Source organism: Balaenoptera musculus, chromosome 13, assembly GCF_009873245.2.
Source record: "Balaenoptera musculus isolate JJ_BM4_2016_0621 chromosome 13, mBalMus1.pri.v3, whole genome shotgun sequence".
Lineage (NCBI taxonomy): Eukaryota > Metazoa > Chordata > Mammalia > Artiodactyla > Balaenopteridae > Balaenoptera > Balaenoptera musculus.
The window spans coordinates 25,591,571-25,618,823 of record NC_045797.1 but is presented as its reverse complement, the minus strand read 5'-3'; the positions used below and the strand labels follow the sequence as shown (position 1 = coordinate 25,618,823).

Here is a 27,253-nt window from a genome sequence, read left to right as displayed (position 1 = left end):
AATTCTATGTCTAGAAATTTATATATAGCTATATACGTGTATAAAGATGTTCACATTGCAGCCTATCTGTAACAGAGGACAAAAACAAAAAACAAACAAAAAACCCCCAAACTGAAAACAAGTAAAAGTGCACCAGTATTGGACTGGTCAGGTAAATTATGTAATGTTATGCAGCTATTAAAGAGCATAGAATGGATGTACGCAAAAACTGACTGGGAAAATCACTATCCAAGACAGATTGTAGACTATGTATATGATATGCTGCTCTTATATAAAATACAGGATATCCACTACGTACAAATACTTCCATAGAAGATACAACAAGTGTGAATGTAAGCACTTGGGAAATATCTGAAAGAACCGCACAAGAAACTGGGAGAGTGGGACAACTTTCTACGTCCCGTATCATTGGAATTCTGAAGGTTACACCCACGAACTAATGGACCTCTGCTACCACCCTCCGGCTAAGGAGGGAATTGCAGCCATCAGAGTCCTCTTTACTAATCAAGCGTCCCAGTCGGCCGGCGTGACGACGTCATCTCGACGGGCGGTGGCGCGTGCGCAGTAGAAGGAGGTCCGCGATCTGCGTGGGCTTGTGTCTAGGTGCCTGTGGTTCGGGGCCTTGTGCTGGGACCGGGGGCGCCGTGTTGGCGACTTTGGCACTCTTGGTGTTGGGTGGGCGGCATCTTGGGGGTCACATGAGCCAGTGGCATCATGCCCACGGGCGCTGGGGTCAGGGTCGCGGCTTTTCCGGACGTTCGTCAGCCAAGAGGAAGGGCGGAAACCACATCCCGGAAAGGTAATAGGCCTTGGCCCCTGGGAGTTGCCGGTGGAGCTCAGAGCCCCTGGGCCTGGGCTTCGTCTCTTGTGCTGTCTCCTGTCCCTGTTGCCCCCGCGCGCTGGCCCGTCCGCGCTGTGCCAGGGGGTATTGGTCGTCTCGCGGCTCAGTTCACAGTAGCTGAAAGGGACAGTGTGTGATGTTCTGATTTCTCCCCATCGTTTTCAAAGGGAGGCTCTGGCCATTGCTCCTCGGGTAAAATGCAGAGGGACTGCTTTTTAACATGGGACTGTCAGTGTTGGGGACACTCCTTAATTACCAAAACAGAATCCCCTTCAGTTCCTCCAGCTGTGTTGTTTTGGCACAGAAAATGTGAGTAATAGGAACTGGAACTAAGTTGGAGTGAAAAAACGCACCGGTCCCGCCGAATTTTCCATCGAAACAGTTGATTTGTGTTGTCTCTAGGAATTCTAAAGGGCGTACCGTTGCTTCCTAACCGGTGTCATTTGAGAGATCCACCTCTGTACGTTCAAATGATTAATTTTGAGACTTTGCTCATGTGTGCAGTAAACCCTTGAATTCCCTCAGACCTTCCTTTCCTCCATCTCATACCCCATTAAGCCCGCTTCAGTTCATCTCCTGAATTTCTTTGGAATCCGTCAGCTCTTCCTCAACATCCTAATACTGAACTTGCCTGTCTGTTGCGATTAGGTCCTAACTAGTGTCCATATATCTTGTTTCCTTCCAATCCATTCTTCACACAAGAAACGTTCAAAGCGAGTTGGAACGTTGCTCATAAACATCGCTCGCAAACATTGTTTTGAGAATAGAAACCACACTGTTGGCCTTTAAGACTCTGCGTGGTCTAGAATCCTCTCTGCTTCTCTAGTCCCATCTTGTGCCACTTTTGCCCTCACTTTCTATGCTTCAGATACACTGAATTAACCTTAGTTCTCACTCATCTGACAGAAGTCAGTTCAGATACTATTTTTCACTGTGATTCCTAGCATTAAGGAATTTGATTATCAGGTTTTGTATGAGGACTAAAACTAAACTGGGAAGTGGAAGAATTGAGTTTCAGCTGTTTCAGTCAACACGCATGTATTAATGATACCTAAGTATTGAACACCGGGCTAGGTTTCATCAGGGATACAGAAGTTCTGGCCATCTCTGGTTTTGGATATCCCTTATTTGTTGAGACCTTTGCGTTGTTTGGTTGCCTTTTGTCTGTTTTCCAGATGGGAAAACAGGAACGAGGGAAGTATAGGTTATTACTAGGTGGGGTTGAACAAGGGGAGCAGCAAACTGCAGAGCAGAAAGAAGAGGGACGTACTATAGAGGGATATGATTTCCATTTTCAGGGCGCCTGCATCCTGTGCAGGGAGACAGCCTAACATAAAATGTGCCTAACAACAAATATATTAATAGGTGGAAAGACTATCTCCCAGTTGGACAGCGGATGCCTGGGACTCGTTTCATTGCTTTCAAAGTTCCTTTAAAAAAGGTAAGCAAAAGTTAATACTGTATTCTTCCAGAAATCTGAACTCACCATATAGAGCCCTGGCTCTCAACCCCGTCGTACTCCATTTTCCCTTTTTATAGCAAATACTTTTTAATACCTCCTTTACTATCCAGAAATGGAATTCACAGATAAATACAACCTACTTTTGTACTTAATTTTAAAAAAAAAACAATGTAATGCCCTAACTATAAATAAAAAATAAAGTAATTTAAAAGAAAGTAATATGTGTTTCAATATGTAAATGTGTGGGGATGACTATACTAGAAATAAAGAAATAGTCAGTTACTTGTACCATGAATGCAATAAACTATGAACTTTGATTGGTAAGGATGTGTCAGTGTTGGTTCATGAATTCTCACAAATGAAGCACACTGGTATGGCATGTTGATAGTGGGGAAGGCTGTGTGGGATGAAGGAGAGAGGGTATAAGTGGTAACTGTGTACTTTTTGCTCAGTTTTGCTGTGAATCTAAAACTGCTCTAAAACTAGTCTACTAATTTAAAAAAAAAGTGTGTTGCTGGCACTTGAATAACCAAACAGATCAATGGAACAGAGTACATAAATAAGCCAAATACATAAAAGAATATTTAGCAGTGAAAGGCATCCTTCATATATGTAGATATTCAAGAAGTATTTATTTATGTGTCTATTTACAGGCACTCTGCTTGGAGCTGGCAATACAGTGGTAGGCAAAATTGATGTGGTCCCTGCCTTCTGGGAGTTTACAGTCTGGTTAGGAGAACAACATGAAATAAACAAACATAGAAATAAATATATAGAAGTGAGCTTGTTTTCTTCCATCTAATCTCTCTGGAAGAAAGGATTGGAATATCGCTTGTAAATTCCAGAGGAGGAAACTTTCCTTTGAATCTCATATGTTAGCATCACAGGGTTTGAATAATTGGATAATATAAAAAAGGATTTTAAACACATGTTCTTTCTTGTTTTATTCTTTCTGACAGAGTTTTGAAAAGAATCTTGCTCCAGAAGAATGTTTTTCCCCCTTGGATCTTTTTAACAAAATCCAAGAACAGAATGAAGAACTTGGGCTGATTATTGACTTAACATATACTCGCCGCTATTATAAGCCAGAGGTAAATGGAACCCGTAATTGAAAATGACCTTCTTTCTGATACTGTAATAATTCATAGTAATTCAGTAGTTATCATCTTATGCTAAGGTGAATCCTGGCCTTCTTTCATGGGTTCAAAAAGGGAAGCTAGTGGTTTCCTTAAATACACATTTCTAATTGCTGTTTCAAAATGAGATTAAAGATATGAATTGAACTATAGTATTTGGCAGTAGGCTCTAGATATGCTTAAGAAATTCTGTAAGCTTCCACGTTCTATATTTTGAAAATGAAGTAAACTTTTAGTAAGAATAGTAGTAGCCTAAAAGGAAAGAAAGGTATGTCCATTATGTCTTTAGCACTTATTTTAAGCAGTTGCCTGAACATGTTTAAGCATCACGGTAAAAGACAATTGTTCTCTAAGTTTTATGCTTTCTTTGCCTAATACCTTCTGATATAATACAGAAACCCATATATTCTCTTGGCCCATGTAGGACATACCAGTGCAAAAGAATTATCCTTCTTCTGACCTGTTCCATGGCCTTGGGAGACAGTAACACCTAATGTTTGTTAATATTTGTATAGCAGTTTGCCATTTAGAAAGTTCTTTCATATCCATTGACTTAATCTTCACAACAGTCCTTTGCTGTTGAAGTGGAAGTAGTACTGATATCTCCTACTGAGTGCTTACTCTGCACTAAGCTCAGAGGATAGACAACTATAATTACTAATTTTACAGACGATGAAACTGACTCTCGGAAAAGGAAGAATTGAAATTTCAACTCAGTTATTCCTCTTTTTTTTTATTGTGGTAAAATATACATAAATAATATTTATTTTAACCATTTATAAATATGCAGTTCAGTGGCATTAAATACAGTCACAGTGTTGTGTAACCATCACCACTGTGTATAACCAAAACTTTTTCATCATCCTCAACAGAAACTCTGTAACCATCAAACAGTAACAACCCCATTTTCCCTCCCACCAGCCCTTAGTAACCTCTATTCTATTTTCTGTCTCTGAATTTGCCTATTCTAGGTACCTCGTGTAAGTGGAATATATAATATTTGTCCTTCTGTGTATGGCTTATTTCACTAAACATAGTGTTTTCAAGGTTCATCCATGTTATAGCATGTAACAAAATGCCATTCCTTTTTTGGCTTAATAAATCCCACTGTGTGTATATACCATATTTTGTTATTCATCGGTTGATTGACACTTGTGTTGTTTCCACCTTGTAGCTATTGTGAATCATGCTGCTATGATCATTGGTGTACAAATATTTGTTCAAATCCCTGCTTTCAGTTCTTTTAGATGTGCAGTGTAGGTAGTAGCAGAGTTGTTGGATCATATGGTAGCTCTACGTTTAACCTTTGAGAAACTGCCAAACTGTTTTCTACAGTGTCGTCTTGTTTTTAAAGAATTATCACAAATTTTAAACATATACAAAAGTATACAAAATACTGTGAGTGTTCCTTGTATACCCATGAACTCATCAAGCTTTAATATTTACCAACTGATGGCTGTCATGTTTTATCTATACCCCCACCTGTTTCACCCTATTCCATATTATCTTGAAGCAGCGCCAAAACAACATGTAATTACACCTATACATTTTTGGTATGTATATTTAAAATATAGGACTTTTATTCCTTAATATCATTTTTTAATATTAAATACCCAGTGAGTGCTCAAATTTGCAGTTGTCTCCTAAATGTCATAAAAAATTGCTTTTAAGAATTTTGAGGGCTTCCCTGGTGGCGCAGTGGTTGAGAATCTGCCTGCCAATGCAGGGGACACGGGTTCGAGCCCTGGTCTGGGAAGATCCCACATGCCGCGGAGCGACTAAGCCCGTGAGCCACAATTGCTGAGCCTGCGCATCTGGAGCCTGTGCTCCGCAACGGGAGAGGCCACGATAGTGAGAGGCCTGCGCACCGCGATGAAGAGTGGCCCCCACTTGCCGCAACTAGAGAAAGCCCTCACACAGAAACAAAGACCCAACACAGCCATAAATAAATAAATAAATAAATAAATAAAATTAAAAAAAAAAAAAAAAGAATTTTGAATTAGATCCAAATAAGGTCCACCCTTTGCCATTGATTGTTAGGTCTCTGAAGTCTTATTATAGGTTCTCCCTCCATGTCTCTCTCGCTTTTTTTTTCCTCCTTGAAATTTATTTTTAAAGAAACCAGGTAATTTGTCCCATCTAGATTTTGATGATTACATTCCATGTGTTGTTAACATATTCTTCAATCCTTTTATTTCCTCTAAATTGGTAGTTGATCAGAATGAAGCTTGCATGTTTTGTTTTGGCAAGACAGTTACCTAGGTGATGATGTGTTCTTCCATGGAGACATATAATTGTCTCTTTCTGTGATATTAGCAGTCACTGATGATTCATACCTACATCCATTAATGCAGTTGAGGCTTCAAAAAATGGTGAATTCTGTTGTTCTTTTTTCACTTATTAGCTGGGTATATTTCTATCAGGAGAAGATTCCCGTCATCAACTATTTGGTTGCCCAGTTGTAGAGGCATGATTCTCTTCTTTTATTTAACAGTTTTCAAAATAATGAGTTGATTCACAAATATCCTCCAGTGGTGACCAATTTTTTAAAATTTATTTATTCATATCACCGTGGACTCCGTTACAGTTATTATTCTAACTGAGGCCCTATCTTTGGCCAGTTGGAGCTTCTCAGTGACTCCTGAGTCCTTTTGACATGACATCAGTTGTTTCTAGACTTTTTCAGTGGTCAGAGCTAGGAAATATGTGTGTTTGTTTTTAATATAAAATATGTCATAGGTTCATACTGCTACTTTCCATTTAAATTCAGAACTACAGAACTTTCACTTATCCTTTTCTGTCTTCTATTGATAGTCTACTTTCTCCCACCCCAAGAATACCAGTTCTCAACAATGCCTGAAATTTGCTCTGTTTCCTAATTCGAATCCAAGTTCTTCTGACTCTATTCTACTATTCTACTTAAATTATGGGTGCTTTATGGCCCTTGAAATGTCAGATAGAACATAAATGTAGGTAGAACTGTTTATATCATTTTGAGTTACATGTGCATTCATTTACATGGATTTGCTTTTCCTTTTGCATGCGTAGTAACTGTCCATTCTGCAGTTTTAATGAAAATCAAGTGATACTGGTTAAAGCAGCTTTGGAAAAAATGGCTCTTATCAGAATGACTGACATACTAAGTTTAATGTACTCTCTTGGTTTATATTCTGCCTTCTCTAGTTAATTTTTTATTATTTCCCTACAAATGAAATAATACATATTTTCATGGTTTTGCCTTATAGGACTTACCAGAAACTATTCGTTATTTAAAAATTTGTACAATTGGGCATCAGGTGCCAGATGATGACACTATTTTTAAATTCCAATGTGCTGTTAATGGGTTTTTGAAAGAAAATAAAGATAATGGTGAGTTGTTTTTCTTTTTTTTTTTTCCTTTCCCTGAAGTTTGGTATGCATTTTGAGTGGGGTTGGGGATTTTTAACATTTTTAATAGCTCTGACATTAGGTCTGTTGTGTTTGATAAGATTAAGGTGGAAATGTCAGATGGTGCTAATAGAGTATGGTGTTTTTCCTGTTTATGGTCACAAACAATTTAGTTTAGTTTGGAAAGTGATTTTTGTGAGAAATATGAACTGAACTAGCTTACTTATCTCTTTAAAAATTTGAATGGAAAATACATAAAAAAATAAAAATGTTCTTTTGTCCTATTTATTGGTTGAGGGGTGGAAGAAAAGGTTAAGACTCTCAGGTTCTTAGCGTATATAAAAGAGAAAACAAAAAGCAAAGATTCGGAGTGAGACAGATCCCTAGAAGCCAAACAAAACAGAGTGGAACAGAAGAGTGGCTTCCTCATCATATGTGTTTAAGATATTTTTGCTGCTTTTATACTTTGGGTGCAAGTGAGGAAGAACACTACCACCTCTTCTTCTTATCTTCAGACAGGAAGAACTTGAAAGGCTGGTGTTTTCTTGTTTCCGCTTTCAGATCTGCTCTGTTGATAGTAGGTCTTAATAGCGTCTGAATTTTAAGGATCCACTTGCCTTTTTCTAGCATCTAACCATCAGAAGGAACATGGTATTTGCCATGTTTTAAGACTGAGGAATCTTTTGTCTTTGGAACGCCACTGCCCCACATGAGAAAGTGGTCATTTTGTCCTCTTTCTAAATTTAGCCTGAGGAGTGTGCACTTTATTAAATAAATCTAACAGACAGTAAATATTCCGTGTATCTATAAAATGATGCACATCTATACATAAAACAGGGAGTAGGGGAGAAGGAATAGAGATGGAGGTGGGAAGATAGGGGATAGGAGGTGAGAGAGAGAGGGAGAGACTGGAATTTCAAGATAAATTTTCATTCTATAACCTGGTTGCTTAATGCAGGTATTAGCTCTTAAATATCTTAAGCCCTCTTCACAGATCTTCCCTGTACTTTAGCTTTAAAACTTGAGAGGCTTGGCTTGCCTGTGATAACCAAGGTGTCTACAAAGGAGGCAAATTATCTGATTTGTGGAAACTGTAGTCACAGAAATGCTACCTCTTAAGATGTTAGGGTGCAGCTGCCGGCCTCCTCACTTCCTCCAGGCTCCTTTGTGTGTGTTCTGTCTGTTCCGCGTGGGCTAGAAGATCCTTACAAGTGCATGAGAACACGTTTGTAAACCTTGATTGTTCACATGTTGTACCAAGTGTAGTCCATTGCATATGCTGACTCCTCTGTGGGTCTTCGGCATGCAGTGGGCTAACTTCACCATGCTCTCTGCCATTGCGGTCTCAGGACCTTAGTTATGATCCTTTGGTGGCTTCCTCTGCTATAAGCCCCTCCCACAGGTGCCAGGCTCACTGATAATGAGGAGGAGACTATACTATCCACTCCCTAGAATTGGTAGAGACTCAGAAAATAAATTGTTTTAGTAAACACCGAGAGGCTTATAGGTTTGTTGTTAGGGCACGGGGATACAGAGGTGACTAGAAGTCTTTGTTCAGTAGCAACTTACAGTTATCTAGGAAGATACATGTAGTGACTATAAGTGGGTTAATTATAATAAAAGAATCAAGTGCAGCAGGAATATAGAGGAGAAATTGAGGAAGGCCTGACTGAGGAGACAGCATTTGAGCTGGGCTTGGGGGAAGAGGATTTTGCCGGAATGAGGAAAGGACAGCCCAGGTATTGGGAACAGGTACAAAAGGCACAGGGCTTGAACTTGTGCTCTGGAGGGGCAGCCTCTGGTGTGACTAGAGGGTAGTGTGAAAGGGCAAAGAATTCATACATTCATTTTCAGCAAATATTTGTATAACACCTTCTAAGTTGAAGGCACTGTTCTAGGAAGTAGGAACAGAATAAAGTTCTTGCCCTTACGTACTTTACATTCTAGTGGGGGAGAGAGATAAAGAAACAAGTACATATATGGAGTGTCAAGTGGTGGTAAATGCTTTGGAGAATAACAAAACAAGATGAAGAGGTGAGGGAATGTGGTAGGTGATCAGGGAAGTCCCCTCTATTAAGATTTCGATTGAGCAGAGCCTTGAAGTGAGAAACAAGCCATTGGATATCTGGAAGAGTGGAGATGGGGTGGGAGGGTGTGTTCTGAAGCAGAAGGAATAGTAGGTGCAAAGTCCCTGAGGCACGACTGTGCTTGGCATGTTTGAGGAATAGTAAGGAGACCAGTGTGGCTGGACAGGGGAAAGTGAGTGAGGGCAGGGCAGTAGAGAATGGGATAGGGAGGCTCGCAGGGGAAAGGAGGGAGGTGGATGATGTAGGTCCTTGTAAGTCATAGTTTGAACTTCTAATTCAGTTGGAGAGACAGACTGATATTTGTTTATAAAGAGTTCTCAATGCTATGCTGAAAACTTGGGCTTTATTCTGTGCTAAGTGAAGATTTTTAAGCAACAGAGCAATCCAGCCAAGTTTATATTTTAGAGAGAGAACATCTTCCATGTGGAGGATCAGTTGAAATAGAAGAGATTGTTCGAATTGTAGGGCGGTAGTATTCCAGGCAGGAGATGACGAATGCCAGACACCACCTAGTCACAGACATAGCTTTTGCAGAGATCAGCTACATGTTGTTGTTTTTTATTTACTCTCTCATATAATTTTTTTTAAGTCCTGGACCACAAAATACTGTGGCATAGTTGGAAAAATCTGAGACTCGATTCTAGTCTTTTTTCTGTTTGCCTCCTCTGCAGCTTGGGCTTACGTCTCAAGCCTTACTTTTTCATTGTGAAATAAGAACGGTGCTACTTAACCCGAGAACTCCACAGGCACATAGACCCGTGGCGTGTGAGGAGCAGTGAAGGAGAGAAGGAATGGAAGTGCTTTGGGGACCCCAAGAGCCCTTCAGAAACCGTTTGTTCTTTTTAATATTGAGCATTAAAAGTGAAGGCATTCCATTTGTTTCACTCAAAAACAAATTCTATTCTTCTGATAGCCTGTTTTTTTTTTCCACTCCCTTTTTCTATAGTCAGATCAGTTCCTGATGGGCATTCTCCAGTCCACACTATTGCATCTGATTGGAGGCTATGCAAAATTTCCCAGAGACAATGAATTTTGACTGTATAGTAGTTAATTCTTTATAGTACGTTCCTGCAAAAACACTCTTTTCTTCAGAGTTTTTCCTTTTCAGGATAGTGGTAGTGTTGTGGTAACTAATAAAGGCTACTCTTCAGAAAATTGTATAACTTGTTTTTAGTGTATCTACTTCGCTTACTTAATTCCATATTCCCTGTTTTCTAGACAGACTTCTTGGTGTCCACTGTACCCATGGTTTCAACAGGACTGGCTACCTCATGTGCAGGTGAGTTGCCAACCCCAAGAGGCAGAGCATGTTTAAATTGTTCTGTTTACAATAGTAATGTAAGCTAATGTAAGCTGAATGCAAAAAATGCAGTCAGAGAAGTGTATGAAGTGGAAGGCAATTTTGCCCCCTACTCAGATGTTACCACCAGTAATAATTTAGCACATATTTTTTCAGACGTAAAAAATGCAGATATAAGCATATACAATGGTCCCTTGGTATCTGCAGGGGGATTGGTTTTAGGACTCCCCATGGATCCGAAAATCCTCGGATGCTCAAGTCCCGTATGTAAAATGGTGTAGTACAGTCGGGCTTCCATATCTGCAGGTTATGGAACCGTTGGATATACAGAACTGACTGTACCTGTGATTTAATGGTATAGTGTTTTAGACATTCTGGTTTATAATTTAATATATGGAGGACATCTTCCTCTGACAATATTTGGAGACCTCATTCTTATTTATTTATTATTCTTTTTTTTCCTCCAAATTTGCTTTATGTAGTTGGATATAAATAAATGAGCACAAACTTAAGCAAGATACATGTAACAATTTAATAGAACCTGATACTCTAATTCTTTCAGTGTTTCTCAAACTCATCATGGGGCTCGTAAGAAAAGTAACCAACATGGATACTACTACAGTTGAATGTCAAATCTTTAAGTGCTTAGGACATACTAAATCTTGTATAATGCACTTATGAGAACCCTTCAAGAGACTTGTGTTTGTATGTAGCAAAAAGTGTTAAGAGTCAAATATTCAACTCAATATAAAATAATAAGAAACACTTCTGATTTGTTAGGTTGAGATTGCTTCTCCTTTTACTAATGAATGATTTTTTTAGCTGTAATATCACTGAGCTGAACAAATATGTCACCTTGGAGTACATAAGGAAAAATAAACACATGCTAAATGGGTAAAACATTACAACTACATCTTTACTAGACCATCTCTACTAACACTTCAGAAGCTTAGAGATTCAGAGTGTTCTTACGTTAATTGCAAGAAAAATAGAAAGAGAGAAATTCCTTCTTTTTTGAGATCACAGCTGTGAAGTCGTGATTATACAAATTCTTCATTTGTGTGCAAAACATGAAACACATTTCTCTTAGTTCTCCCTGCTTAGAATTGTCAGTCAACTAGCAGGACTTTCCTTCCAAGAAACAGAGACTGAGATGTGTTTTATATAACTTCAATAACCTCAGCACTACAATAAGAAGACATGCAGTATCCTTTTGCTGTGCTTCAAGACAACAGGGAAGGAGGTCACAGGAAAGAAGAAATCAAAATTGTTACAACTGAGAAACTTTTCTCAGTTTAACCATGGTGCCACTTTCATTTTTACATAAGCATGGTGGCATAATTCAAGCTCAATAAATCAGAATTCTTAATATTATATTAAAATTTACCTTGACTTTTAATTATCACCATGTTAACAACCAAAATAATTTGATGAAACTCATAAGAAAGGGTAATGTTAAACCCCACTTTACTAGAGTTAGTTTCTGGACACGTTAGCTCATTTTTTTTATAGAAGAGGGACAGTGAATCTCAGTTTGCTTACAAGCTAGGAGATCACTTTGAATTCTGCATTTCTTTTTTTTTTTTTTCACACACACACACTGTGTTTTATTTTTACAAGAGATAAATAGACTGACACCAAGCATTGTACATGGATGACCACAACAAAAGCAACAATGATTGCAATTACCAAACATGAAACACACTCATACTATGTCATAATATTGACATTCAGTCCAGTAATCCTCCACTGTAACAGCTCCTTTACTTTGCAGTGAAAATTGATTTGTATATTCTTTGCCTCTGAGTCCTTGTGGGATTTTTTTTTTTTTTTAATTCAGACAGAAAGTCACAAAAATTATTCTCATCCTCATCAGTTCACTCAGTCCCATGTAATTCATTTTTTTATTCATCTTGATCTTTTGTTAGCACTTTTATGAGTTCATCAGTTTTTCATTAGAGTTCTGAAAATGCTTATTCATTCAGTTCAGCAGTACAGTCAGTTACCAGAAACCTGTACTTGTCAGAGTCTTTTCCATGAATTTCTTGAAGATGAAACCCTTTTATAGGAACATATTTGCAAAATCATCAGAGTACACCCAGAACTGTCTGTAAATGACAAAAGACTTCAAAATGACCACAGTTAAAGATTTGATGAAAGTTCATAATAATGCAGTTGACAAGAAAATTAGTTATTTCTGAGATATACATTTTAAAGTAATAACTAGGATTATTACTTATAACATTATACCAGAACATATAAGACTTTTAGAAATTTCATGTAATGTCTGAAACATTTATATTAACATATTTCCATACATATTTCCATACAAATACAAATATAAGATTTTTAGAAATTTCATGTAATGTCTGAAACATTTATATTAACATATTTCCATACAAATAACCCAATGAAAGTTTAGTATTAGTTGTTTTGTTTGTTTTTTTATACTGCAGGTTCTTATTAGGCATCAATTTTATACACATCAGTGTATACATGTCAATCCCAATCGCCCAATTCAGCACACCACCATCCCCACCCCACCACAGTTTTCCCCCCTTGGTGTCCATATGTCCATTCTCTACATCTGTGTCTCAACTTCTGCCCTGCAAACTGGCTCATCTGTACCATTTTTTTAGGTTCCACATACATGCATTAATATACGATATTTGTTTCTCTCTTTCTGACTTACTTCACTCTGTATGACAGTCTCTAGATCCATCCACATCTCAACAAATGACTCAATTTCGTTCCTTTTTATGGCTGAGTAATATTCCATTGTATATATGTACCACATCTTCTTTATCCATTCGGCTGTTGATGGGCATTTAGGTTGCTTCCATGACCTGGCTATTGTAAATAGTGCTGCAATGAACATTCGGGTGCATGTGTCTTTTTGAATTACGGTTTTCTCTGGGTATATGCCCAGTAGTGGGATTTCTGGGTCATATGGTAATTCTATTTTTAGTTTTTTAAGGAACCTCCATATTGTTCTCCATAGTGGCTGTATCAATTTACATTCCCACCAACAGTGCAAGAGGGTTCCCTTTTCTCCACACCCTCTCCAGCATTTGTTGTTTGTAGATTTTCTGATGATGCCCATTCTAACAGGAGTGAGGTGATACCTCATTGTAGTTTTGATTTGCATTTCTCTAATAATTAGTGATGTTGAGCATCTTTTCATGTGCTTCGTGGCCGTCTGTATGTCTTCTTTGGAGAAATGTCTATTTAGGTCTTCTGCCCATTTTTGGATTGGGGTGTTTGTTTCTTTGATATTGAGCTGAATGAGCTGTTTATATATTTTGGAGATCAATCCTTTGTCCGTTGATTCATTTGCAAATATTTTCTCCCATTCTGAGGGTTGTCTTTTCGTCTTGTTTATGGTTTCCTTTGCTGTGCAAAAGCTTTGAAGTTTCATTAGGTCCCACTTGTTTATTTTTGTTTTTATTTCCATTACTCTAGGAGGTGGATCAAAAAAGATCTTGCTGTGATTTATGTCAAAGAGTGTTCTTCCTATGTTTTCCTCTAAGAGTTTTATAGTGTCCAGTCTTATATTTAGGTCTCTAATCCATTTTGAGTTTATTTTTGTGTATGGTGTTAGGGAGTATTCTAATTTCATTCTTTTACATGTAGCTGTCCAGTTTTCCCAGCACCACTTATTGAAGAGACTGTCTTTTCTCCATTGTATATCTTTGCCTCCTTTGTCATAGATTAGTTGACCATAGGTGCGTGGGTTAATCTCTGGGCTTTCTATCTTGTTCCATTGATCTCTGTTTCTGTTTTTGTGCCAGTACCATATTGTCTTGATTACTGTAGCTTTGTAGTATAGTCTGAAGTCAGGGAGTCTGATTCCTCCAGCTCCATTTTTTTGCCTCAAGACTGCTTTGGCTATTCGGGGTCTTTTGTGTCTCCATACAAATTTTAAGATGATTTGTTCTAGCTCCGTAAAAAATGCCATTGGTAATTTGATAGGGATTGCATTGAATCTGTAGATTGCTTTGGGTAGTATACTCATTTTCACAATGTTGATTCTTCCAATCCAAGAACATGGCATATCTCTCCATCTGTTGGTATCATCTTTAATTTCTTTCATCAGTGTCTTATAGTTTTCTGCATACAGGTCTTTTGTCTCCCTAGGTAGGTTTATTCCTAGGTATTTTATTCTTTTTGTTGCAATGGTAAATGGGAGTGTTTCCATAATTTCTCTTTCAGATTTTTCATCATTAGTGTATAGGAATGCAAGAGATTTCTGTGCATTAATTTTGTATCCTGCAACTTTACCATATTCATTAATTAGCTCTAGCAGTTTTCTGGTGGCAGTTTTAGGATTCTCTATGTATAGTATCATGTCATCCGCAAACAGTGACAGTTTTACTTCTTTTCCAATTTGTATTCCTTTTATTTCTTTTTCTTCTCTGATTGCCGTGGCTAGGACTTCCAGAACTATGTTGAATAATAGTGGTGAGAGTGGACATCCTTGTCTCGTTCCTGATCTTAGAGGAAATGCTTTCAGTTTTTCACCATTGAGAATGATGTTTGCTGTGGGTTTGTCATATATGGCCTTTATTATGTTGAGGTAGGTTCCCTCTACGCCCACTTTCTTGAGAGTTTTTATCAGAAATGGGTGTTGAATTTTGTCAAAAGCTTTTTCTGCATCTATTGAGATGATCATATGGTTTTTATTCTTCAATTTGTTAATATGGTGTATCACATTGATTGATTTGTGTATACTGAAGAATCCTTGCATCCCTGGGATAAATCCCACTTGATCGTGGTGTATGATCCGTTTAATGTGTTGTTGGATTCTGTTTGCTAGTATTTTGTTGAGGATTTTTGCATCTATATTCATCAGTGATATTGGTCTGTAATTTTCTTTTTTTGTAGTGTCTTTGTCTGGTTTTGGTATCAGGGTGATGGTGGCCTCATAGAATGAGTTTGGGAGTGTTCCTTCCTCTGCAATTTTTTGGAAGAGTTTGAGAAGGATGGGTGTTAGCTCTTCTCTAAATGTTTGATAGAATTCACCTGTGAAGCCATCTGGTCCTGGACTTTTGTTTGTTGGAAGATTTTTAATCACAGTTTCAATTTCATTACTTGTGATTGGTCTGTTCATATTTTCTGTTTCTTCCTGATTCAGTCTTGGAAGGTTATACCTTTCTAAGAATTTGTCCATTTCTTCCAGGTTGTCCATTTTATTGGCATAAAGTTGCTTGTAGTAGTCTCTTAGGATGCTTTGTATTTCTGCGGTGTCTGTTGTAACTTCTCCTTTTGCATTTCTGATTTTATTGATTTGAGTCCTCTCCCTCTTTTTCTTGATGAGTCTGGCTAATGGCTTATCAATTTTGTTTATCTTCTGAAAGAACCAACTTTTAGTTTTATTGATCTTTGCTATTGTTTTCTTTGTTTCTATTTCATTTATTTCTGCTCTGATCTTTATGATTTCTTTCCTTCTGCTAACTTTGGGTTTTGTTTGTTCTTCTTTCTCTAGTTTCTTTAGGTGTAAGGTTAGATTGTTTACTTGAGGTTTTTCTTGTTTCTTTAGGTAGGCTTGTATAGCTATAAACTTCCCTCTTAGAACCGCTTTTGCTGCATCCCATAGGTTTTGGGTCGTCGTGTTTTCATTGTCATTTGTCTCTAGGTATTTTTTTATTTCCTCTTTGATTTCTTCAGTGATCTCTTGGTTATTTAGTAACGTATTGTTTAGCCTCCATGTGTTTGTCTTTTTTACGTTTTTTTCCCTGTAATTCATTTCTAATCTCATAGCGTTTTGGTCAGAAAAGATGCTTGATATGATTTCAATTTTCTTAAATTTACTGAGGCTTGATTTGTGACCCAAGATGTGATCTATCCTGGAGAATGTTCCGTGCACACTTGAGAAGAACGTGTAATCTGCTGTTTTTGGATGGAATGTCCTATATATATCAATTAAGTCTAACTGGTCTATTGTGTCATTTAAAGCTTCTGTTTCCTTATTTATTTTCATTTTGGATGATCTGTCCATTGGTGTAAGTGAAGTGTTAAAGTCCCCCACTATTATTGTGTTACTGTCGATTTCCTCTTTTATAGCTGTTAGCAGTTGCCTTATGTATTGAGGTGCTCCTATGTTGGGTGCATATATATTTATAATTGTTATATCTTCTTCTTGGATTGATCCCTGGATCATTATGTAGTGTCCTTCCTTGTCTCTTGTAACATTCTTTATTTTAAAGTCTATTTTATCTGATATGAGTATAGCTACTCCAGCTTTCTTTTGATTTCCATTTGCATGGAATATCTTTTTCCATCCCCTCACTTTCAGTCTGTATGTGTCCCTAGGTCTAAAGTGGGTCTCTTGTAGACAGCATATATATGGGTCTTGTTGTTGTATCCATTCAGCCAGTCTATGTCTTTTGGTTGGGGCATTTAATCCATTCACGTTTAAGGTAATTATCGATATGTATGTTCCTATGACCATTTTCGTAATTGTTTTGGGTTTGTTTTTGTAGGTCCTTTTCTTCTCTTGTGTTTCCCACTTAGAGAAGTTCCTTTAGCATTTGTTGTAGAGCTGGTTTGGTGGTGCTGAATTCTCTTAGCTTTTGCTTGTCTGTAAAGCTTTTGATTTCTCCATCAAATCTAAATGAGATCCTTGCCGGGTAGAGTAATCTTGGTTGTAGGTTCTTCCCTTTCATCACTTTAAGTATATCATGCCACTCCCTTCTGGCTTGCAGAGTTTCTGCTGAGAAATCCGCTGTTAACCTTATGGGAGTTCCCTTGTATGTTATTTGTCGTTTTTCCCTTGCTGCTTTCAATAATTTTTCTTTGTCTTTAATTTTTGCCACTTTGATTACTATGTGTCTCGGCGTGTTTCTCCTTGGGTTTATTCTGTATGGGACTCTCTGCGCTTCCTGGACTTGGGTGGCTATTTCCTTTCCCATGTTAGGGAAGTTTTCGACTATAATCTCTTCAAATATTTTCTCTGGTCCTTTCTCTCTCTCTTCTCCTTCTGGGACCCCTATAATGCGAATGTTGTTGCGTTTAATGTTGTCCCAGAGGTCTCTTAGGCTGTCTTCATTTCTTTTCATTCTTTTTTCTTTAGTCTGTTCCGCAGCAGTGAATTCCACCATTCTGTCTTCCAGGTCACTTATCCGTTCTTCTGCCTCAGTTATTCTGCTATTGATTCCTTCTAGTGTAGTTTTCATTTCAGTTATTGTATTGGTCATCTCTGTTTGTTTGTTCTTTAATTCTTCTAGGTCTTTGTTAATCATTTCTTGCATCTTCTCAATCTTTGCCTCCATTCTTATTCCGAGGTCCTGGATCATCTTCACTATCATTATTCTGAATTCTTTTTCTGGAAGGTTGCCTATCTCCACTTCATTTAGTTGTTTTTCTGGGGTTTTTTCTTGTTCCTTCATCTGGTACATAGCCCTCTGCCTTTTCATCTTCTCTATCTTTCTGTAACTGTGGTTTTTGGTCCACAGGCTGCAGGATTGTAGTTTTTCTTGCTTCTGCTGTCTGCCCTCTGGTGGTTGAGGCTATCTAAGAGGCTTGATGGGAGGCTCTGGTGGTGGGTAGAGCTGACTGTTGCTGTGGCGGTCAGAGCTCAGTAAAACCTTAATCCACTTGACTGTTGATGGGTGGGGCTGGGTTCCCTCCCTGTTGCTGTGGCGTCAGAGCTCAGTAAAACCTTAATCCACTTGACTGTTGATGGGTGGGGCTGTGTTCCCTCCCTGTTGGTTGTTTTGCCTGAGGCAACCCAACATTGGAGCCTACCCGTGCTCTTTGGTGGGGTTAATGGCAGACTCTGGGAGGGCTCACGCCAAGGAGAACTTCCCAGAACCGCTGCTGCCAGTGTCCTTATCCCCACGGTGAAACAGAGCCACCACTCGCCTCTGCAGGGGACCCCCCAACACCAGCAGGTAGGTCTGGTTCAGTCTCCCCCAGGGTCACTGCTCCTTCCCCTGGGTCCCGATGCACACATTACTTTGTGTGTGCCCTCCAAGAGTGGGGTCTCTGTTTCCCCCAGTCCTGTCAAAGTCCTGCAATCAATTCCCACTAGGCTTCAAAGTCTGATTCTCTAGGAATTCCTCCTCCCGTAGCCGGACCTCCAGGTTGGGAAGCCTGACGTGGGGCTCAGAACCTTCACTCCAGTGGGTGGACTTCTGTGGTATAAGTGTTCGCCAGTCTGTGAGCCACCCACCTAGCAGTTATGGGATTTGATTTTACTCTGATTGCGCCCCTCCTACCGTCTCACTGTGGCTTCTTCTCTATCCTTGGATGTGGGGTATCCTCCTTGGTGAAGTCCAGGGTCTTCCTGTCAATGATTGTCCAGCAGCCAGTTGTGATTCTGGTGCTCTCGCAAGAGGGAGTGAGAGCACGTCCTTCTACTCCGCCATCTTGGTTAATCCCCCCCTGAGGTACTCTGAATTCTGCATTTCTTAACTGCAAACAGATATAGCACTTGTAACAGGTTATAACTGGTTTTCAGCTGGTTTTCAAGCACAGAGCCAGCCCCAACAGTAATAGTACACTATTTAAAAAGACCTAAGGCAATGAATTCCATTTCCAGTGGAAAAAAAAGAATCATATGGTCTTGGACAAACAATTCTGATGGTTTACTTAACAGTCACTTAGTAGTTCTTCCTTGCTCATAGAACTTTATGACTTTTTTGAGGAGTGAAGCATTCAGCTTGAGTGGATAAATCCTTGTTAGGCTAAGACAATCATTATCATATCCCTCTTTGCCATGAATTGTCTTATGAATGGTCATATCAGTCTGTTTTGGCAAATGAGTAATTAAGGGAAGGCTGTTATTGTGCTTATGAGAGTGATATTTTTCTCTGACAAAAGATAAATAGGCATTAGGAAAATGACCATTTGGGCTCTTTTTCTGCTTCCTCCTTGTTTTGTGAGAATATGATATTTGGTTTTACAGCAGCCATCTTGTGACCCTGAGATGATCATATGCCAATGATGACAAATGGTAGATTAGAAAGAACCAGCAAAGACAGAAAACAGCAACATCAATAGTAACAACAATCACAGCAAAAGAACAATGGGACCTTAACTTGTGGAGTTCCTATAAAGTAAAAAATAAGTGCTCTATGTTTATTCTAAAACAAAAAAAGAACTATGCAAACCAGCTTAAAACTCCTTTTTTTGTGCCAGTGTTCTAAAATGTGGCTTTTAATAAAACCTTGACCCAAATGCCAGCAACTTCAGAAAAGAATTTGGGTAGGGGGAAGAAGAAAGTTATCTCACTTAGGAAAAACAACCACTATCTTTATCCTAATCTTTGACACACAATTGAAACATATATAGCTGCTGTAACACTTTACACAGTTCCTATGTACTGGAGGAATAACAAGATCTAAATAACAATTATATTTTTCAACACTGGGTGAAGGCTTTACATAAAAATACCATCCTCCTTTTTCCCCCTAAATTTCTAAAATATCACGTGCTTTTCCCCAACATCTGCAGCCGTTCAGGAATTTTTAGGAAACTTTCATGCATGATCTTAATTCCTAATCCCTGGCTCTTTGGGCTCAACGACAAAAGATCAAAACCACCAAAAATGATGGTTCACTTGAAGTCAGGTGAGAGACACTGGCTCAGTTAGTCTCGTAGGACAAAAGCAGTGCTGCATCAACTGTCTCCATGCAGGAGGGGCACGTGAAGGATCTCATCAGCCAGTCATCTGTACAGCCCAGGTGATCTGCATACACAGCAGAAATCAAATTGGGTTCTCATAAACAAAGTGCATCATACAGATCACACACTCCCCGATCTTTTTTTTAAATATTTGTTTTATTTTATTTATTCATTTATTTGGTTGCGCCGGGTCTTAGTTGCAGTCGGTGGGCTCCTTAGTTGTGGCATGCAAACTCTTAGTTGCGGCACGCATGTGGGATCTAGTTCCCTGACCAGGGAACGAACCCGGGCCCCCTGCGTTGGGAGTGTGGAGTCTTTAGCCGCTGCACCACCAGGGAAGTCCCCCGGATCCTTTTTTTCTGATCCATTTCTTCCAGGGTCATAAACTCCTTCAGGCTGATGCTGTATGAGGCCTATTCTTTGAGCTATCCTAATTTGCTCCTCTCAGCTGAGGTGCTAGGCGAGTCTGACTAGGTGTTGGATGAGAGACCAAAACTGGAACTTGATCCAGATATGGCAGCAGCAGCTCCTGACCCAGCTCCGTCCCCTTGCCAAAGCTAGCCCAGTCGGACTGAGACTTGTGAGGCAGGGAGATGTCATCCGAAGTGGGGGACTTAAGGCAGTTCCCCATCTTCCGGGGCTTGAGTGTGTGATCTGTGTGCTGTTTTGACAGTCTCCCAACCTCATTCTTTTTTTTTTTTTTTTTTAATTAGTTTATTTATTTATTTATTTTTGAATTTTAAAAATTTATTTATTTTTTATACAGCAGGTTCTTATTAGTTATCTATTTTATACATATTAGTGTATATATGTCAATCCCAATCTCCCAATTCATCTCACCACCACCGACCCCCGCCCTGCCCCGCTTTCCCCCCTTGATGTCCATACGTTTGTTCTCCACATCTGTGTCTCTATTTCTGCCTTGCAAACCGGTTCTTCTGTACCACTTTTCTAGATTCCACATATATGCATTAATATATAATATTTGTTTTTCTCTTTCTGACTTACTTCACTCTGTATGACAGTCTCTAGGTCCATCCACGTCTCTACAAATGACCCAAGTTCGTTCTTTTTTATCGCTGAGTAATAGTCCATTGTATATGCGTACCACATCTTCTTTGTCCATTCATCTGTCGATGGGCATTTAGGTTGCTTCCGTGACCTAGCTATTGTGAATAGTGCTGCAGTGAACATTGGGGTGCATATGTCTTTTTGAATTATGGTTTTCTCTGGGTATATGCCAGTAGTGGGATTACTGGCTCATATGGTAATTCTAGTTTTAGTTTTTAAGGAACCTGCATACTGTTCTCCATAGTGGCTGTATCAGTTTACATTCCCACCAGCAGTGCAAGAGGGTTGCCCTTTCCTCACATCCTCTCCAGCATTTGCTGTTTGTAGATTTTCTGATGATGCCCATTCTAAGCAGGTGTGAGGTGATACCTCATTGTAGTTTTGATTTGCATTTCTTTAATAATTAGTGATATTGAGTAGCTTTTCATGTGCTTCTTGGCCATCTGTATGTCTTCTTTGGAGAAATGTCTATTTAGGTCTTCTGCCCATTTTTTTTTTTAATTTACCATTTTTTAAAAAAATTATTAGCGCCTTTAATTATTATTTATTTATTTATTTTTTGGGCTGTGTTGGGTCTTCGTTTCTGTGCGAGGGCTTCCTCTAGCTGCGGCAAGCGGGGCCATTCCTCATCGCGGTGCGCGGGCCTCTCACTATCGTGGCCTCTCTTGTTGCGGAGCACAGGCTCCAGACGTGCAGGCTCAGTAGTCGTGGCTTACGGGCCTAGTTGCTCTGCGGCATGTGGGATCTTCCCAGACCAGGGCTCGAACCCATGTCCCCTGCATTAGCAGGCAGACTCTCAACCACTGCGCCACCAGGGAAGCCCTTCTGCCCATTTTTTGATTGGGTTGTTTGTTTTTTTTAATAGTGAGCTGCATGACCTATTTATATATTTTGGAGATTAATCCTTTGTCTGTTGATTCTTTTGCAAATATTTTCTCCCATTCTGAGGGTTGTGTTTTCGTCTTGCTTATAGTTTCCTTTGCTGTGCAAAAGCATTTAAGTTTCATTAGGTCCCGTTTTTTTTTTTTTTTTTTTTTTTAAGGCTGCATTGTTCCTTTGCTTACTGATGAACATATAAAAGTCAGAAGAGAGGGAAGAGAAATGGGAACCTATTGTATATGTATAACTGATTCACTTTGTTATAAAGCAGAAGCTAACACACTATTGTAAGGCAATTATACTTCAATAAAGATGTCTAAAGAAAAAAAAAAAAAAAAAAAAAAAAAAAAAGAAAATGCCAATAAAGGTAAAATCAGTGGCATTTGAGAAGCATCTGGGATACAGGCTGGCCTAGACATCATCAATTCTAAGATAACAGGTTATAAGACGTGCCATTATTTTATGCACCACCAAAAAGAAAAATAAATATTGCAAATAAACTATGAAAAAAAAAAAAAAAAAAAAAAAAAAAAGTCAGAAGTTTTTGATACTATAAAACGTCAAAGTAATGAACATTCCTGTGTGAACATCTTTGAATATATATGCTTTGTCTCAGTTAACTTCACTCAGAATGGGACTTCTGCATCAAGGAGTTTATGCCCTTATGCTTTTTGTGGGTGTTGCTACACTGTACCAATGTATGGTTGTTCATGCAGGAAATACTTATTGAGCATCTGTTATGTTTAAGCACTGTGCTGGGTGCTAGCAAAAAGACTTGAGAAATTTTGTGAGTGAGGAGACTTGACCTGCCCTTTGTGAATTCTAGCAGTCCAGAGAGGGAATAGCTATTCAAGAATCACACTCTGCATGTAGAATTACAACTCTGACAGGTGCCAAGGAGAGGGACATGGTACCATGAGAGCATATTTTAGGGAGGATTTGATCTCATCATGGAGATTAGAGAAGGTTTATTTAGGGATGTTTCAGCTGATATCTGAAGGATGAGTAGGTATTAACCAGATAGGGACGTTGGGGAGAGATTTTTGAGCATAAGGAATAGCAAAAGACCCTCTAAGAGGAAAGCATATGCTGTGTTGGAGGAACTGGCCAGGAAGGTGGGGCTGTTGGGGGAGCATGTCATTATAATGGAGCTGCAAGTGTGGGTAGGAGCTCGATCGTGCAGGCTTATGTTTAAGGTTTCAGACTTGAAGAGTAATAGAAAACCACTGAACTATTTTTGTTGAAGGTGAGTGTGTGGAACATACCCAATTGCATTTTCAACCTATCGTTTTGCTACCGAGTGGAGAATACACTGCAGGGAGAAAGAGTGGAAGCGAGGAAACAAGTTAGGAGACTTGTGTAGAAATTGGGCATAATGGTGGCTTGGACCAGGGTATGGTGGTCATTTTGGTGGAAAGATGTGGACAGATTCTAGAGGTATGTAGGCAGTATCATTGTCAGCACTGGTGGTGGGTTGAGGATGAGGGTGAGGGAGAAATAGCTGTCAGTGATGGTGATTCCTAAGTTTCTGGCTCCTATGGTTGGTTAGATAGGGTTTTTTAGATATGATGTTAATATTTGTCCTAATTTGTCTTTTGTTATTTGTTGGTTCTTGATGAATACTCTGTCATATTAAGTCTCCTGTTTTTAGTGTACAAAGCATTTTGACCGAAACTGACCGTTGTATGTTATCAGATAACTTTTTAACATCTGCCAGTTTGGTCCTGTATTTTATTCTCTTTCATTTATTAATTAAATTGTTGTATTAATGTAAATAATTATATTAATAGATTTTCTAAAGTTGCGTTATCCTTGCATCGTTGGAATAAAGCCTTTCTGTAGTCATGGTATATATCATTCTTTAATAATTATTGATTAGATGTGCTGATATTTTCTTAGGATTTTTATATCTATATTTGTAAAGCAAAATTGGACCTTTTTTGCAAAAACCTGATTTTCTTTTCTTTTTATTTACAAATGACTCGAATTTTGTTGTTTTGTAGATATTTGATTGATGTAGAAGGCATGTGGCCAGATGATGCAATTGAATGTAAGTATAAGGGTTGTCACTACTTTTCCCTTGTTATAAAATTTGAAGGGAGGAAGTGTAAGGGAATTTCTCAAATTTTGGAAAAATAGAAAAGTCTGTAATTCATTTGTTCTGACATACGATAACCTTTTACCAAAAGTTTATAAAGGGATGTATCTGGAAATAGCAAGATATAATAGCCTGAATAATTAGTCAGTGGATTTCAGCATTTTTTTTTCTTTTTTAAATTTATTTAATTAATTAAGTTATTTTTGGCTGCGTTGGGTCTTCGTTGCTGCGTGTGGGCTTTCTCTAGTTGCGGCGAGCGGGGGCTACTCTTTGTTGTGGTATGCGGGCCTCTCATTGCGGTGGCTTCTCATTGCGGAGCACAGGCTCTAGGCATGCAGGCTTCAGTAATTGTGGCACGTGGGCCTCAGTAGTTGTGGCGCATGGGCTTAGTTGCTCTGCAGCATGTGGGATCTTCCCGGACCAGGGCTCGAACCCCTGTCCCCTGCATTGGCAGGCGGATTGTTAACCACTGTGCCACCAGGGAAGTCCCTGGATTTCAGCTTTGATCTGCTTTCTCTGGGAAAGATTTGCTTTCTGTACAGTTATTTCTAACAGTTCATCTGCTCCTCAGTATTCAATAGGAGCCGTGGACATTGCTTAGAAAGACAAAACTACATTGAAGACCTTCGGAATGGTCCCATCAGAAAGTAAGTTGCATTTTATATGTGATATTTGTGGTTAGGAAGATCTATTTTTATATCATTTAAGTTGCACATATCCCTTCTTCATGTAGCTGTTTACTTGCTCGAGGAAACCTAAACAGATAGGAATGGGGGGAGGATGGAATTGTTATTTTCACGGGCCAAAATATAGTCACTAAATTGGCTACTGAATTTGCAGACCAGTAATATTTTGTGGAAACATTCTGTTTGAGGAATCGGGATTCCAGTGTATCCAGAACAAGTGGTTTTGAAGACTCAGTGCATATGATGGAAACAGTTCACACAGCTAATAAGTCTGTTAACCAAGGACCTAAGTATAACCTACATCCAACCCCAGGTTACCCAACATCTCGGCGTTTCCATACCCAGACCCAAGATTTTCAGCAATCAGAAAGGTATCTCTGCTTTCCCTTTTTCTAGAATTGAAATAGAAATTAATATTATATATTAGTGCAAACACATTATAATGTGAAGAATTGGTGTTTTCTTGCTGATCAGTGTCGACCAGGAGGTATTGTTTGTTCCATATTTTGCATTTAGGGCTGGAAAATCAAGTATAGGAGGGGGAATAGGTGATTTTTCAGAGGCAGTTGGGGAGAGGACTTAGGAATTTTCATTGATTCTTAAACTTAGTTTAAGCCAATAATTTGATGTGAGTGTCAGAAAGGATCTTACATTCTTAGGCTGCATTAATAGTGGTATAGTTTTCAGAATAAAGAAGGTTGCTTTATTTAAAGAGTAAATACAAATTATAGGGAAAATGGTAAAATTCCAGTAGAGAAACTTGCAAAGGGGTTGAACACATAAATCACAAACATACTTTTACTCGGGAAACAGGAAAAACCTCAGTACAATTAAAACAACAACAGTTTTTGCTGTTTTGCTATTAATTTAGCAAGTTTTTGACAAGGTAGTCCAGTGTATTGATTGTCAGGCTGGACCTGGGTTTGCATCCTGGCTCTGCTGTTCACCCTGTATGTGATGTTGAGTAAGATCTCTAAATTTCTATTTTCTTATCAGTTAGATGGAAATTTTAACAATATTATAAATAAAATTTTAATAACATATACCTTGGGATTGTTGTTGATTATTACATGAGTTAATAAAGTACTTTAGCACATTGTAAACTTTCAGTTTTCAAAAAAATGTTTTGGCATTTTTAGCAGATGTAAACATTTCAAAAAGGTGTTGCTTGTCTTGCCAGGGGCACTGAAAAATGGTATAGCCCTTTTGAAACATAACTGTAGTAGCCATAAAAATGTTCATACCTGGTAATTCCACCATGAGGTTACAGAAATACTTAAAAATATGGAAAAATGTACATGCATTTAATCATTCAGCACATTTCTCAAACTCCCTACTATGTATCAGACTCTGGACTAGGTGCTTAGGATACAGTTGTATATGTTCTGGGATGTTAATCCCAGCATTATTTACAGTAGTGGAAAAATTGGTAGCAGCTTGCATTTCTAACGATGAAGAATAGCTAAGTAAGTTATTATATCCATACTATGATATTTTATAAAGCCATTGAAAGTGATAGCTTACTTATGATAAGTGAAAATAATAGGTTATGATTCAGCAGTCAAAAAAAGATGCTAGGGGGAAAAAGACCAAAAGTAAATATTAACCAGTTTACTTAGATTAAGTGGGATTGAGGGGTTTTGGGGGGTGTTTACTTTTCTCAGATTTCCAAATTTTCTTTTGTATGATTATATTAGATTTACTGATGTTGCTTTTGAAACAATTTAATTTTCCAAATTTGCTGCATGTGCCATGGTTAGAATTTCTACATTTTATAATTCATATATGTATTTACTTATAAAGTGAAAGTAGGTTCCTGGTTTTCAAAACTAAATAGCTTATTCTGTTTCATGTCAACCCTGCCACACTTGGAGAGAATGTATCTGATTAGAATAGTATGGGCATTTATCTCTATAGGGAAAGGTGGAAAGGCTTCTGGGAACTTACAGTGTGCCAAGGCATTGTGGTGGGTAATTGAAGTATATCATCTTAATTTACCTTCAAAACAATCCATGAAGATGGAAGGTATTATTAGCTCTATTTTATAAAGAACTACGAAATCCAAAGATTAAGCAATTTTATCTGCTAAAATCACACAGGTAGAAAACAGTAGAACCAGAGTATCTATGTATAATTTTATAAAGCTTATTATATATATTTATTAAAACTAATAATGGTGTATTACTTTTGTTTTGTTTAAGAAAATTTTCACAGAATCAGAACATTTACCAGAGAGGCCGTATTCCTCCTCCTGGTCCCCACGGAGAGGACTGTTTACAAAGGAGGTACTCTTGGAATGTAAAGCCAAATGCCAGTCAAGCAGCGCAGAACAGAAGGTGGTATCCTGGCAGTTACTACAGACTACCCTATCCGACCTATTATAGATGGACCAAGTGACACAAGCCTACCCTGGAAATCTATCTGGAGACAGAACAGGACTGAAGACAGCCAGAGTGACTTTTTATAACATCAGGTCAAATGAGGTTTATAATCTATTTTAGTGCTCCCTTATGTGTTCGAGCTTAAGGAAAAATTATATTGATACTTAGCTCCGCTGATAAATTTGCAGTATTTACAACAGTGAAGGAAATAATCTGTCATTCCAGTCTTAAATTTTTTTAAAGGAGGATGATACTTTAGAACTGATAAAAAGTAATAAAGAACATCCCTTGTAAATTA

General features: G+C 38.4%; 1 protein-coding gene and 1 pseudogene across 1 annotated transcript; one reads left to right on the top strand and one right to left on the bottom strand.

The window, feature by feature from the left end:
- The first annotated feature begins 565 nt into the window (after positions 1-565).
- On the top strand, positions 566-27,253 carry DUSP11 (dual specificity phosphatase 11). Its single transcript, XM_036872420.1, has 9 exons — positions 566-799; positions 2,207-2,282; positions 3,263-3,394; positions 6,685-6,808; positions 10,132-10,192; positions 23,794-23,840; positions 24,460-24,535; positions 24,763-24,945; positions 26,776-27,253. Exons 1-9 carry the CDS (start codon positions 699-701, stop codon positions 26,969-26,971), a joined length of 996 nt encoding a protein of 331 aa, XP_036728315.1. The 5' UTR covers positions 566-698; the 3' UTR covers positions 26,972-27,253.
- LOC118905702 lies at positions 19,713-20,572 on the bottom strand (annotated as a pseudogene).